Source organism: Mesitornis unicolor, unplaced genomic scaffold (genome assembly GCF_000695765.1).
Source record: "Mesitornis unicolor isolate BGI_N332 unplaced genomic scaffold, ASM69576v1 scaffold2717, whole genome shotgun sequence".
NCBI lineage: Eukaryota > Metazoa > Chordata > Aves > Mesitornithiformes > Mesitornithidae > Mesitornis > Mesitornis unicolor.
The window spans coordinates 49,971-64,559 of record NW_010195521.1 but is presented as its reverse complement, the minus strand read 5'-3'; the positions used below and the strand labels follow the sequence as shown (position 1 = coordinate 64,559).

At 39.3% G+C, this 14,589-nt stretch overlaps 1 protein-coding gene across 1 annotated transcript; it reads right to left on the bottom strand.

Moving 5' to 3' along the window:
* Positions 1-248: 248 nt before the first annotated feature.
* LOC104543502 (chromosome unknown open reading frame, human C3orf14) lies at positions 249-9,140 on the bottom strand. The gene is made up of 4 exons (XM_010188131.1): positions 9,061-9,140; positions 8,210-8,333; positions 3,407-3,481; positions 249-738 (listed from the first exon to the last, which is right to left on the bottom strand). The coding sequence occupies exons 1-4, from the start codon at positions 9,117-9,119 to the stop codon at positions 595-597; spliced, it is 402 nt and encodes a 133-aa protein (XP_010186433.1). The 5' UTR covers positions 9,120-9,140; the 3' UTR covers positions 249-594.
* Positions 9,141-14,589: the final 5,449 nt, after the last annotated feature.

Sequence of the window (14,589 nt, the reverse complement as noted above, 5' to 3'; positions counted from 1 at the left end):
GGCGGCAGGAGCTTGGAGTGAGGTGTAGGAGCGATAAAAGTGGCAATGACAAAAATCGGGGAAAACAAGATGCAGAAATTCAAGGTGTTCCTTCTACAACTGCTCTCATGAAGATTTTCACGTATTTTTGGTGCTAAACCAAGGCTACTCTGATGCAGAGAGCCTGCCTTCCCCATTAACAGCAAATCCCTCCTTTCTCCCTCATTCACAAAGAGGCACACAGCACAGATGACTGCAGTGAAGGAAGATAATGCATGGATCTGTCCTTACTTATCCCACTTATATGTAGAAGCAGAGGATTAAAAATAACCTAAAAGTCTTCTCATACTGAAAAAGCAATTGCCTCGGTGGGTTTCTATACACCAACATTTCTCATTTTTGATCATAAAAGCCCCTTTGAGCATTGCTTCTCTAATACAGAATAAAAACAATGAATTGCACACAATGCAACAACGGAAGCAAATTATCCAATATAGTTCATTTTCATTTAAATTATTTACATTACAATTTAATGGCATGATATTCTGTTGCCTGATCTGGATGATCTTGTCTGCTTAAAGCCATAAATTACAAAACAAAATGAAACTAGGCTGTTTATTTTTGAGAATCTTCTTCTGGGTAGCTTATGTTCTGTTTTGTAGTTTTCGTTTTCTTAAAATCAAGAGGAACTTCTGCTCTTCCTAAAAGAAACTGTTCCCACTTGGGAAGAGAGTCTTTTATTGATGCCCAATAGAGAGTCTGAGAAAGATATAAGAAAAAATAAACTTAATTTCAAAATACGTGTCAGCCTGTTTAAAAACAACATAGATATGCAATGCATTATTAAATCTTGCCTTATGAGTGAAGCAATTCAGAAAAGAACAACGCACATGAAATTTCAAACCTCACGTATGATACAAAATACCAACCTGGAAAGATTTCACTCTGCAGCATCAACTGTGAAGTGACTGAATGTGCCCTCTTGTGGTAAGCAAGAGATTAATTTAGACCCTCACAGTACCTTTATTAACGTATTTGACATGATAATAAACTTTTCCAAAAGCAGCTTTTATATTTAAGAAGGTATGTTAGTGGAATTTAATTTTGAAGTGGAAAAAATGTTTAATGTTTAAAATGGAAAGTGCTACATAAATTGGTTATCCGGGCAAAGTTTGCAGAAATATAGCTCAAAATATTAGAGAAAAATTTTAGGTGCGATAAATTACTGCTAAAGTAATCAGCTCCAGTATTTGGATGACAAATAAATAAGTTAGCTGTATACTCATCCTGTGGTACAGGAAAACCACTGTGAACTATCTAACCTTTTCTCTGCATTGCCTCCGAGTAATAAATTCAACTTCTTTTTTATCCGTGGAATGGACATACCACTCAGCATTTGTGTGCTGGTATCCTAAGGATAACTTTGTTGTCTGTAGGATTTTAAAGAAAATGTCAAGTGCCAGGTATAATGTGATTAAAGAGCTGTATTAAGCCAACACTTAGAACCATCTACTGATGTATTTTTAGACATTGATGTTCATTCAGAAAAAAAAGTGATTTTGTAGTAGCAAAACATCTATGGCACATACGTATTGAGCTTTTTTTCCTTTACTTCTATAAGTCTATAATGTAGAAGCAGCATACCACAAAACTGAACATCTCCCTGCAGAGTATTAGATTCCTGGCTAATCACTTTGATCCTTCCATGTAACTCAGATATAACTATGGCTCTTGCAGATTTACAAAAATATTTTCTTCAACAGATTTACTCAAAGAATCTTTTTTGACAAGCATATGTGCTGTCACACAAAACTACTCCGACTTAGCAAGCTGGGGATCCATTATAGCCATAACTTTCAAAGTATATTAATACAGACACATATATGGCTGAGTGAAATATGCTCAGAAGCATTTTGGAACAAAGCATGCACAAGAATTTTGTACCATGAAAGAAAGTTTTCTTTTTCCACTATTTATAGCACTCTTCTTCAGAAGTATAAAAAAAGGCTGAAATAGGATCTTCTCCTTCAAATAGTAACCTTGTTCTCTCTAAAATTCAACCGCTGCTGCAGACCACAGACATCTCTGCAGCCATGAGCAATTGCTTTGCATTCTCCAGTCTGAGTGGACTTTGGGCTACTTGTCACAAGCAGCTTAACACCTAACACAGGACAGAGGGAGCAGCAGTCCAAAACTGATCCAAACTCTAGAGGTGCCTTGAAAGTCTAAAACTACTTCCAAACACAATCAAAACAAGTTTGTTATTAGTAGCTTGGCATTTGTCTTAGCATCATTCAAGATGTACAGGTATCTAGGAAAAGAGATACCCTTTTATTTGAAATCTAAAAAAACAAAAAAAAGTAAAAAAACCCAAACTGAATGGACACCCTCAGTGTGCATCCTGTCACGGTGACAGAAGTAGGCTATTTACAAAGTGCAATGACAGACAAGAACTTTTAACAGTAACCAGAACAAGAAGAGATGCCTCTCATTGAAGTAATAGCCTAAGCATTGCAACACTTGCCCAGCAGGTGTGAAACTAATGTACAATACACCTTTCTTCACAGGCTGACAGCGTTCAAATCTGTACCTTTCCTCTCCTTTGACAGTGCCCTAGCACACAAACTAGCATGGGACACTCTGTGCTACTAAACCTGTGGAAACTAAGCCATCATAAATTGAAGAACCCACAAACCACTGGTGCAAGAAACACAAGTGGGAATTGGACTCAGCGGCCTTGTCGTTAAGATGTTTAGTTTGCATCAGGAAGATTTCCGTGCTCATCATTCATTCATTCATCACTACATAACACTGATAAAACAGTCTTGAGACCAGGGAACTGAACTTGTTCTGTTGTATCAGGATAATATTTAGTTCTCAGAGTAACTTGCTGTTCAAAATCTTTATCTTTAAATAAAGTTTTAGGCTCTACAGGTTGAGAAATAAAAATCGAGTGTTCCTGCTGCAGCAATGCTTTTCATAAGCTTCCATACAACCATAAAATAACTCTGAGAAGTGAAAATTTCTCTGTTCATGCTGATAAACTGTTGATCCTGAAATGTAAAGATGAAAAACTGTGGCAAACTGAAAATGAGGAGATCATCTAAAATTATCTAAATAGCTCTGACATCACAAACACAGTTATCTTCTGATATCCACAAGATTCATTTTTATATTTCACTTCATTTTTAAACAGAAGTTTGTATAGATCTGAAAGCTGCAAAATATTTCCACCAGAATGCTCCAGAATCTAGGGACCTTGCCCCAGAATTTAGGTTCAGCTTGCTACACAGTACACAGGCCTTTGGCTATACCAGTCACTGGATTTTAAAATCAATTATTTTCACTTTAAGAACATGCTTCAGGGGGAAAAAAAAGCAAAATATTTGGTAAACAACAAATGAAAAGACAGAGTTCTAGGACTTACTTCTAACTTAACAGTATCGGGATGTGGAAGTAAATACACTCTTGCTTGCAGCTTTTTTTCTGCTGCTTCTATATCCTAAAACACAGGCAAAGTACATTTTAAAAACAAACACCGGGAATATGAAAAGGAAAATGCATACTTGCATAAAGACATTTAATTAAACAAACTCATTACAGCTAAACAGCATTCAAATAATAACACTGGAGTTCAAATCTTTCTTTTTAGTCATTCTGAAATCCAACTTGCACTAGCAAGACTAGCATTCTATAGTTTCTAAATATGATTGCTGCACCTTTTTGATACAAGAATAAATTTCACGACCACGTAAGATTGATGCTGTAAAAAAACATTATTCTCTGGACACCAGGGTAAACTACAGTTAAATTTGGCTCTATAGAACTTAAGAAAACAGAGGGGAACAGAATGGTTTTCTCTGTGCTGCATCAAGACTGAAGTATGTATTCTAGCTACTGTAACTGTAAAGTAACTAGGCAAATTATGTGCAAGATCTTTACTCCTCAAGACAAAGATGACTTGCTAATATGCATGCATAACATGTGCACAAAAATGTAGAGCTGCAGCAAGCTGTTCACCAGACAAACTTGGATGACAATGCACCTCACATAGCTTTTCTTACAAAAAAAATCAGTATTTGGGTTTCTGCTTGTCCAGTGGATGTGTGCTGGATTCGCAAAGGCCTAAATAATTTTTTTTAAAAAAGAGAAAAGACAAAAAAACAACAGCAACAAACAAATCAAAACATCCCCCCAAACTAACCGCCCTCCCCCTTCAAAGTTCTGACCCATTCTTGTGGGCTTAGTTCCATACCCAAACATTGAAGAGATTGAGTGGTGGGCAGATGAAGAGAGACAGAAAGGGACGTGGGAGTGGGGTGTGAAGAAGCCAAAGCTGAACAGAGTGGAGGGGGAAAGAAAGTATAGCAGATGGCAGAGTTGGGAGCAGAGAGCGGGTGTGAAGAGTACAACAGAAAAACTAAATGAGAGAGGAAATTCCCCAAAGGGACTTCCCAAATATTCACCACCACTGCCGCTGAAAAGAAGAGTGAGATTCTGGAGGAGCATATCCACAAGAGAGACCAAACATGATTACTGTATTGAATAATAGCCAATCTGAATACATCAATAAGTAAACAGTGCTCAACTCGTTCAGTTTGAAAAAATATGACTCAAATTCAGTAGAGTATGATTAATAAAAGCAAAAAACAGCCTTACTGTTAGCTGAAGTTCAACTTAGTGATACAGATACATTCAGTTCATTCAAGTTACAGTGTTCATCTTATTTTACTTCATTAATTCTTTTTACAGCATGGCTGTATTCTCTTGTACATAATTATAAGCCTAATTCAAGTAAAACTCTTTTCTCTTTCCTACAGCAAAGTGCATATCCTTGTAGGAAGCTAAAGGATGTCTGAGCAAACTAGGTCTCAGATTTATCCAAATCGTCAGAAGTAGCAAGTGGCTGCCCCTTTTCAGGTGAGGAAAGACTACTAGGGGATAAACACAAAGGTGAAATATGAGCAAAGATGGAAGCCATTTGAAGTCACAATATCAAAATAACAGAGGACAACAAAGACTTCAGTAACCTAAGCAAGTAATTTCTCTGTTGCATGCACTTAGAACAGATACAGCCCAACTAGCACTAAAGGAAGCTCATATCAGTATGGCTCAGATCAAGTCTGGAGGGGTTATCACCATACTGAAAAGAAGGATCAATCAGTAATGTTCCCTTCATGTTATTCCATAAGATTTCCCTCCTTTCTGATTCCTCCTTCCTAATTCCTGTAGGAATTTTCACAGGAAGGAAGAATATCAGTCAAGATCATTATTTCTTTATATACTCAGCTACGTCACTGGAATGTTTACAGTGATAGGAAATGAGTGTCTTTCAGGCACGAAAGGAGACAGCAGTTGTGCATATATGTTTAGTAGAGAAGGTCACTTTGGCATAGCCTAGATATTGGATGTGTCTTTTCGTTGCTCACTCTAGTTTGTATGTTGTGCAGCCTATTGTCATTCAGAATACTGATTTAATGACAGACAGTGAAAGAAATTTTTGCTGGAAGGTGTAGTATGCTTTAGAAAATAACTGGAACTACTGAAAGATTAGATGGCACTTCCTGAGTGTCTATAGAACTGGTAGGCTTGTAGGAAAAATAAATCCCTGTCACCAATATAATAATAAATACAGGAGCAGTGTAAACTTCTTTGGAAAAAACCAGCAAATCTAATATGCCACAGTACCGAAAAAAAGAGAGCATCTTACAACGCTTCCCCTAAAACCACAAGGACTGGAACAAAAACAATTCAAGACCCTTCCCCAGAGGTAAAATGGAACGCATGACACATGCATCACTTTTAGGGGACCAAATTCAGCTGTCACTTATATTGATATGTGTCTGGCAGAATCCCACTTAAATAATTCTAGAATTACATGCCTGTGAAGGAAAGCAAATTTGGTCTAAATTATCTTCCTAATACTAACTACTATATAGCACATACTTTATTTTCTATTTCATATTCTAAGCTGTAATATAAATTTCCAAACACAAGAAATACTACTGACAGATGTCATAAATCAGATTATAAATACTAGTCTAATTTCTGCTTTTATTACGACAGCATTATATAAGTACCAAATGATACAGATTTCCCTAATCTGCAGTCTCCCTCTAAAGACATCAAGCAAAATACTCTGATAATTACGTTAAAATGCTGAACAAGTGCTTATAATGTTAACATTTCAATTAAAAACATGTTTAGTTCCTTGCTTCCTACCGATTAGAAAATAAAATAATTTTGAAATGCTTTCCTGTAAACTAGCACAGAGAAAGAAAAATGCCTTTCGCTATGATCACATATTGAAAACAACTGATTTTGCTTACATGGAGAAAACCAGAAATGCAAATAAAAAAATAACACTTCATCATGTCCATGTATTTTTGAGTAGGCCAAATCAACAACTCTCCACATGGTAACTGTGAAATGTACAGTGCCTGGTATCAGGAACAATATTCTGAAGCTGGCACATTAATCAGTCTTGTTTTCAAGCTTCTCATATATTATTCTGCATAGATTTTTTTTTTCCTGTTTTCTTCTGTTATCAGAAAGCATCTGCAGGAGTGCATGCCTGCTAAAACTAGTATAAAATTAATAGATTTTAACTGATTTATGCTACTTTATCCTGCAACAGAATTTGTTTTGATACATATGTTTTTGCTTTTTTTCCGTATAAACACCAACATTTTTGACACTTGAAAGGAACAATTTTGAGGATGTGACAGAAGATGGCAAATATCTGTTTAACTGCAAAAATATTTACACTCTGTATATGTCTGAGCTATTGTTAACATTTCCAATACAACAAGCTTTCAGCATGCAGAAATATGCCCTGCATTTATTATGTTTGCCTGTGTAAGTTAACTGAGAACGCATTTATAAAATACAAATAATTTATGAAAAACTGCATTTATGAAATAAACATTTATTATAAAATGCATATGGAAAATTGGAGTCATAATGACTGAAATTAAGAAATCGATGAAACATGAGCTACGGAAAGATTAAACAAACCATCCACTTCTCCTCAGCCTCCCACTGAAGCACCTACATTTATCTATATGCACTACAGAGGAATTTGATTGCCCCAGCAATGCACCAGTTTATCAGAGACCAAGTTGAAAAATCTTCCTTGTCACAGAACAGTTAAGAAGACACCCCTGACTGTTCTGCCTTGCCTGCCACTCCTTAAATATAACCTCCATTTAAATACAAAGACGGCCTGCAACAGAATTATACCCACCCTAAATGTGAACATTTTGAATCTTAATGAGGCTCTGCATGAAGAAACAAAAAAATTTCAGTGATACAAATTAATCTTGTAATTATCTAGAATAAAACTTACTGTTTCAATAAACACAATGCATACAAGATGGACCTTCAATAAGTGAAAGTTTAAAGAAAATGCATAAGAGGTACAGTTTTCTGCCGTTTCCTGAACAACAGACAAACATTCTTCTGAATGCATGCTCATGACAGTGGTCAACTGCAATCTCTTCAAACTCAAATGTCTAAGCTAGAGGTTCCAGAAGAGGTTTTTAGCACTCCAAGTCCCTGCCATCAAACCGAGACCTTTTTAATTGCCTGTTCTCAAAAGCCTGCTGAGTTTACTCAGGAAACACAAATCTTACCTAAATATGTCAACATGTATGTAGAACAGCTATTAACATTGCTAACAGTATCACCAGCAGGAAGAGCCAGAAACACCAAACACTGGCTTTACCAACTTGCAAGTAAGATTCTTGAAGTCACTTACACCTATTTAAAGAAAAACACTAAACTGAGAACTTCTTCCACAACTTCACACAACCATAGTGGGAGAACAGCTCCTACCCTGGACTTGAAGCCTTATAGGTTGGTCAGCCCCTAGATACCCCTGTATCTTGAATCAAAGTGTAGAGGTGCTGAGCCTTGTCAGACTAAGCTCTCTTCAGCAGACATGTAATAGTTGCATCTCTACATGCACTTAAAAAAAAAAGAGCAGAAAAAAAAGAGATAGTAGCAGCTGCCACCATGAGGCTCATATAAGAAGGGCATGGGAAATAGGTAGTGATGCCACCAGATAATAAAGACTTATCACTTGATACTTTTGGTCAAGTTCCAGAAGAGGGATCTGTATATAGGAGAATTCCAATGATAACTATAGAGCAAACACTTTTTTTTTTAATTCTCTAAGCTACATAACCATGACATTTCAATGTGGTTCCTGGTAGTTGCAGAAACTTACATTTAAAAGTGCTGCATTCCTTTTATGAGCTGCATCAGCTGCTTGAGTTTGCCATGTCTTTTTAGTCTTTTTGTCTCCTAGATAAGTCTCCATCTGCTGTAGCAGCTCTGATCTCTGAGACAGTCTACAAAGGAAAACATTTTGCTAAGTGGGTAGAACATTTTGCTCAGGAGCTAGAAAATAACCTTTTTACCTTACCCAGTTTTCTCAAAACTATGGGGCTAATTAAGCCGGCTGTAGGGTGGGTGTGCTGGGGGAGGGAAAAGGTACAGGCAGACACCACCTGCTGTGCTTGTATGAAGCTCTAATGTTGCAACCAGCAGTCCTCATATGCTAAGGTGCTTAGAAGCACCAAATCTCCCCGAACAGAAAAGACAGGGTGGGTTGGGGTGACTTGATCAGTGCTACTCTTGCTCATTGGCAAGTACTAGTTGTTATAAGAAAAGCAGATTTTTCTGAATCATTACCGTATTTGCTTCACAAACTCAGTTTACAGGGCAACAAAGAAGCAGTTCTATAATTGAGGCACAGAGTGAGAGAATCCAATTACCTTCCCCAAATAGAAATTTAGTGGTGACAGGAGGTTAACAATGGAGCTCTTAAACCAGTACCACCATCGGAAGTCAAAAACCTCATCAACCTAAATACCCTGAACGGCAATCAAGCATGCCGATTCCAATAGTTCATGAAGGAAGAGTGCCACCTCCTGGAACACCAGCCCCTTGCTGAAATACCACTGTGCTCTGTACAGAGCCTGGATTCACCGACCATCAAGTGCAGTGACGGAAGTTTCTCAAGACCACAACACAAACTGCTGTGAGGCCAGCCACAGCGCTGGAAAAATTACTTACATCTCTTCGTGTCTTCTAGCAAGGTGAACCTCCTGAGCCAAATAGGATGACATTTTCATTTGTTTGCCTCAGTTTTGTCACTCTATAAAAGGAAAACAAAATGAAATTAAAATCTTCCAAACACGTACATGAACATACACTTTTGTAGTATTAAACAATTCTGTGTTAAAAAGTTGCACACATTATATATCAGCTATCCACATAAAACCTGCTACAAGACATTGTTACATTGTTTAGAATACATGCACACTGCTAATGTTCACAATGTTTTAGGAAAATCTTACTGAATTCTAATAATTAATGAGAGTTTCAGATTTTGCATTAAGTTTTCTAAAGTTTCAGATGCTTACAACCCCACACACAAACTGTGCTTGTAGAATTTGTGTACTAGGGCTTACATTAGTGATTTCTGGCTCTTGCCTTATGCTTGTAAACATAACTTAGAACTACCTCTCACAGATATAGTGCCTACCCTGTTCACAGAAACCTATGTTTAAGTACAGGCATGATTAAAGTAAATAACTTCAGCTACCAAACCAGTTTCATTTCTGAGTGCTTGAAAAATTAAAACTTCTTGAGCTCAGCTCTTCTGTACTGTAACAGTACACAGTGCAATACACAGCTTTAATTGTTTACATCTTACTGATTTTTTGAGATATGGGGATCAACTGCTCACTGCATGCAAATCAAGACCCTACAGCACTTTTCACAGAATCATAGAATGGTTCGGTTTGGAAGGGACCTTAAAGCTCATGGGCAGGGACACCTCCCACCAGACCAGGTTGCTCACAGCCCTGTCTAACCTGGCCTTGAACACTGCCAGGGAGGGAGCATCCACAACTTCCCTGGGCAACCTGTGCCAGTGTCTCACTACCCTCACAGTAAAGAATTTCTTCCTAATATCCAGTCTAAGTCTACTCTCTTCCAGTTTAAAACCATTCCCCATCGTTCTATTGCTACTAGCTTTTGTAAAAAGCCCCTCCCCAGCTTTCCTATAGGACCCTTTCAAGAACTGGTTTCACCTCACTGGTGACTACACTCTTGTCACATTAAGTAAGGTTAGAGAAAATAAAAGAACTTATCACATGTTCACAGTGTTGAAGAGTGGAAGAACTAAAAGATCTCATGAGAGCATTAGGAAAGGCCTCCCCTCCAACAAGAGACTAACACATAAATTTGAAGCAAGTTATTTACATGTGCACTCGAACTTCAGCAGAGCCCATTTTCTAGGGATGCATATTTCACCACACTCTGAAAAATATTTCTCTCCAACTGGCCTATCGCTAATGCTTTGCCTTCGTTTAACAAGAAGCACAACCCGCCTTTCCCTCAGCCAGGGAACTTCATGCCACTTGTGAGACTTTGGCTCATCACACGACACCTTTACTGGCACCGGGAGAAACAGGGAGCGCAACCGCACGCACCTCTTTTCCTCAGGGCAGCCTAGCTTACAAACAGTAGCAACCAACAAGCACCGGCGTGAGTGCCCTCGGCTCACAGCACCACGAGGCAAACGCTTCACAGGCCGCTTCCCTGGGCGGCTGCCAAGGCGTGAGGCAAACTGGGCTGGGCCACTGCAGGCAGCCCCACGCTCACCCCTTGTCTCGTCAGAAGCCCTCGGGTCCAGGGGCGGCAGGGATGGGCTCTCCCTCTCCGAGGCCAGCGCCTCTGGAAAAGGCGCGAGCAGAACAGCCTCAGGGCAAACCCACAGAGACGCCGGCGGCGAGCGCGACGGGGCACGCAGGATCCGCCCTTAACCCTACCATTGGGAAGGGTGGGGGGGAGAATCTATGAGCCCGTCGGAATGTACCATTCTACAGGATTGAGGGAGGAGAAGGCAGGAAAGAAAAAGAAGTAAATATGCAGATCTAGTTTACCTTCAGCCTGGCCGGCTTCGAAAAGGAAAGCAACCACCCACCATGATCGCCACGACGCCTTAACCTCCCCCCCTCCGCTGCCATGGAAACGGCCGGAAAGGTGGAGCCTAGTCGTGGGCGCTGATTGGCCCCGTCGCGCCACTGTAGGTGGAATCGGGCGAGGTCGGGATCCGCCTTCGCTACTGTGATTGGAGGAGCCGTGAGACGTAGGGCCCAATCATTGCCGGCGGGCCGCGGCTGGGGGGCGGTCTCGCGCAGCGGCCGTCAGCGCTGAGGGACCGTGTCGCTTCGGCTGCGGGACGTGGGGGGGAGGCGGGAGGTCGCTGGAGAGCGGCAGCGCTTCGGGCTGCGTTCGCGGTGAAATCCATTGCTTGAACCACCCCGTTCCCCTATACACACTCACGCGAGAGTTGGCAATAGTTTCGGTAAACTTTTTGGGGCTTTGCAGCCCAAATACTCCGAGGAAGGGTGAACCCACTGCGAGCGACATAGAGTCGTAGCTGAGGGTTGGCATTGCCTTTTCTCACTCCTTGCGGATTCCGCTCGTCCCAGGTTCTCCAGTGAGACTGCCTTAGGCTCGATGCCGATTGTTGCTTTACTGTACAAAATTATATTTTTGGCACGGGAAGTGTGCTGTGATTTCCAGCCGGATTCTTGATGTGTTTCTAAACCCACTGGTGTCATCCTGCCCTCTGTACTTGAGGGTTTCTTCCAGGCCTCAACGCTGAAGTGTCGCTAAGGGTGACTGAAGTCCTTCATATTAAAATTTTTATCAAAATGTACTTTAAAAAAGGGCACAATTAATCTACTTTTTGTGAACGTTTCGTCCTTTGCTGAAAGCATAAACCAAACAATTATAAGCCAAATACAGCCGAAAGTTCATTTTTCTTCTTTGTTGCCTGACAGATACACACATGTTGCATCTGCAGGTCATTTCTAAAAGCTGCTCTGGAAGAGTTTATCTTTCTTGTTTTATTTCCAAACATTCTCTAATGTGTTTTAAGACGTCTCACCGCGAGCCTTTCTTACTGCTGATGAGAAGTTTTTCTTGTGATTCTTCAGCTCTTTACCATTTATTCAATTCTCTGATTTTATATTTCTGCAACAAACTTAAATTAATTCACTTTATGACATATAATTAGATAGAAATTCTTTAATGTACTTGTCAACTTACCCATGCTTACTGCAGCAGTCAGGATAAATAGTACTTAAAATCTTTTTCTATTTTTTTTTTTGCCATTGTGATTTAAAGACAAGACTTTCCAATAAATGGTATGGAGAAATAGGAGCCTGTCCTCATTTCTAATGGTGTGAAAAGCTAATGGTTATGGTCTCACTAAATTTACCCAAAAGCCTAAGTGTTTTGCATATTCTGCTTTGAGCTACACCAGTTCTCTGTAATGGCGCGATCTTTCTTTCTTGTAGCATTTAATGAATTTCAGAAAGAATAGAGACAAATTGAAGTTTAGTTTACATAAACCATTATATATGACATTTGTGGAGAGGATGCAAAGAGCATTTAGTTAAACTACAGCTACTATCAGTTGTTCAGTGTTGCAGAAACAGAGAAAGGACGGAAACTGTGATTTCTTAATGACTGCTTTGTGTGACAGTGGATGAAACATTCTGTAAGTCCATAGCTAATGAGCTATAAACTCAGCATTTGATTTTTCAGTAGTAATGTTTTTTATTAGAAGAGCAACCTAACATAGATCAGTTCCCAAGTTGTCAAGAATATAAGCTTTAAACTTATTCTAAAATAAGTAGCAGCCAGAAATCCCCAATATTGGGCTGTTTTGAACAGGTGGTTCTTTCTATCTGTGAAGCACCCACAATGAAGTCAGCAAGGGTCATTGCAGAAACAGAGCTGTGTAGCCACAGGAGTGGCATTGTCCTGCATATCTCAGTGCACTGGTGTCTAACTGTAGCATGCTCGATAGATTGTAACATCGTGTTTCCATCCCCTAGATCTCAGTTATACTGTGCAACTTACAGAAAAAATAATATATATATGTGTGTGTCTTCTTTAAATACTTCTATCTTTGCGCAGATTTACTGTTGGATCGCTGGTACACAAATCTGAAAAACCAGAGACCTGCAAGTGAGACCTTGAGATCTGCATTTACTGCCCGACTGTGCCGATATAACCAAATGCATGGTTTAACACCAGAGTAGTCTCTCTGTTGCTTGGTCACAGTCTGCAGTAAAAGTATTGTGCATGAGATTGTGTACTTCATGAGCACCTAAATACGGATTAAGGACTTATTGTTAGCACTGAAATGTGAGCATTATGACCCTAGGTTTTTCTTAACCCTGCAGTTTGGTTTTACTGTGAAAATTTAAGTTTTCTGAGCGAAATTGGTAGATTGTAACACTAGGTGGCACTTAAGCACAGCTAACAAAGACTTAAATCTTGAGACACAAAACCAGTCAAACACATTCTGTTCTAACATGCAGTTAATTATATCCTCAAAATGATGTCTTGGATTGATATTACTAAACAAACATGTATAAAATGTAATTACAGACAAGTAAAATAAATACTGTAGGCTTATAATTGCAAGATATGTTTTTTGCTTGTAATATGCTACACACCTGTGCATAGTTTATATAGCTAGTATTTTATTTTGTCATTTTTACTAACATTTAGAAGGGTGCGATTTAGTTTTATGTGCTTTTATTTACTGGTACCAATTTTTGCCATATGTCAGTTGTTTAAAAATGGAATATTTTTATCTATTGGGATTTTAAACCAGGACTATTTCAAAGGGAAAACAATAAGAAAAGAGTTGTTTATATGAAACAACTTCAACACTTTTTTTTAAAAAAGATGCATATATTTTTGATTTTTTTCTGATTGCTTTTCTTTCATCTTCATCCTTTTGGAGGTACATCTCTATCTCTACAGTAGCTTAATATCCACTTGGAGGTCCAAAGTCTATCTGTTCATAAACATTTCTTAAGTGGTACCATTGGTAAAATATGCCAGGCCTACAGGACAGTCTTAAGAGCCGTGAAATGCCATCAGAGCAGCTCGTGGCCATCACCTGAGTTCTGGCAGTTTTTTCTATCAGTTGCAGTGGTTGGCAGCATTTCAATCAACTGCACAAGCCCTACACAAAGCTGCTTTAAGTTACAACAAGCTAAAAAGGCAAAGGCATGCAAGGAAATGTCCTCTCAGTGCAGAAGCAAGCTAACAAAGCATCAAACCTAGAAAGTGCAAAAATAGGCTTCTGGTTACTGTTCACTCATCACATTCAGGGAGTTGCTGTCAACATCGCTGTTGGCAGGTCCCATACCATTCTCTGTTCAGGGCTACGAATAGCTGGCTTCTCTGTGGTAGTAAGATTGGAGCTGAGGTGAAGCTCATAAATGACATGACACCCGAACATGATGTTCCTGTCTTTGCATTTTGTTATTGGCAGCTGAAGATGTGTGTTTGGTGTGGGAAAGACTGGTACACGTGTGGTAGTCACACTTCGTTGGAAGAAAATTGCCAATGCATTGCTGTCTGCTGAGGCAGACTAAAGTGAACTATCTGTGCATACTTGTTGGAATTGCCCCTGGATACCAGGAGACCTGTTTCAGGTGAACCAGAACCCAAACAACAGACCTGGATGGGCTGAGCACCCATCAACTGGTACAAAAATAG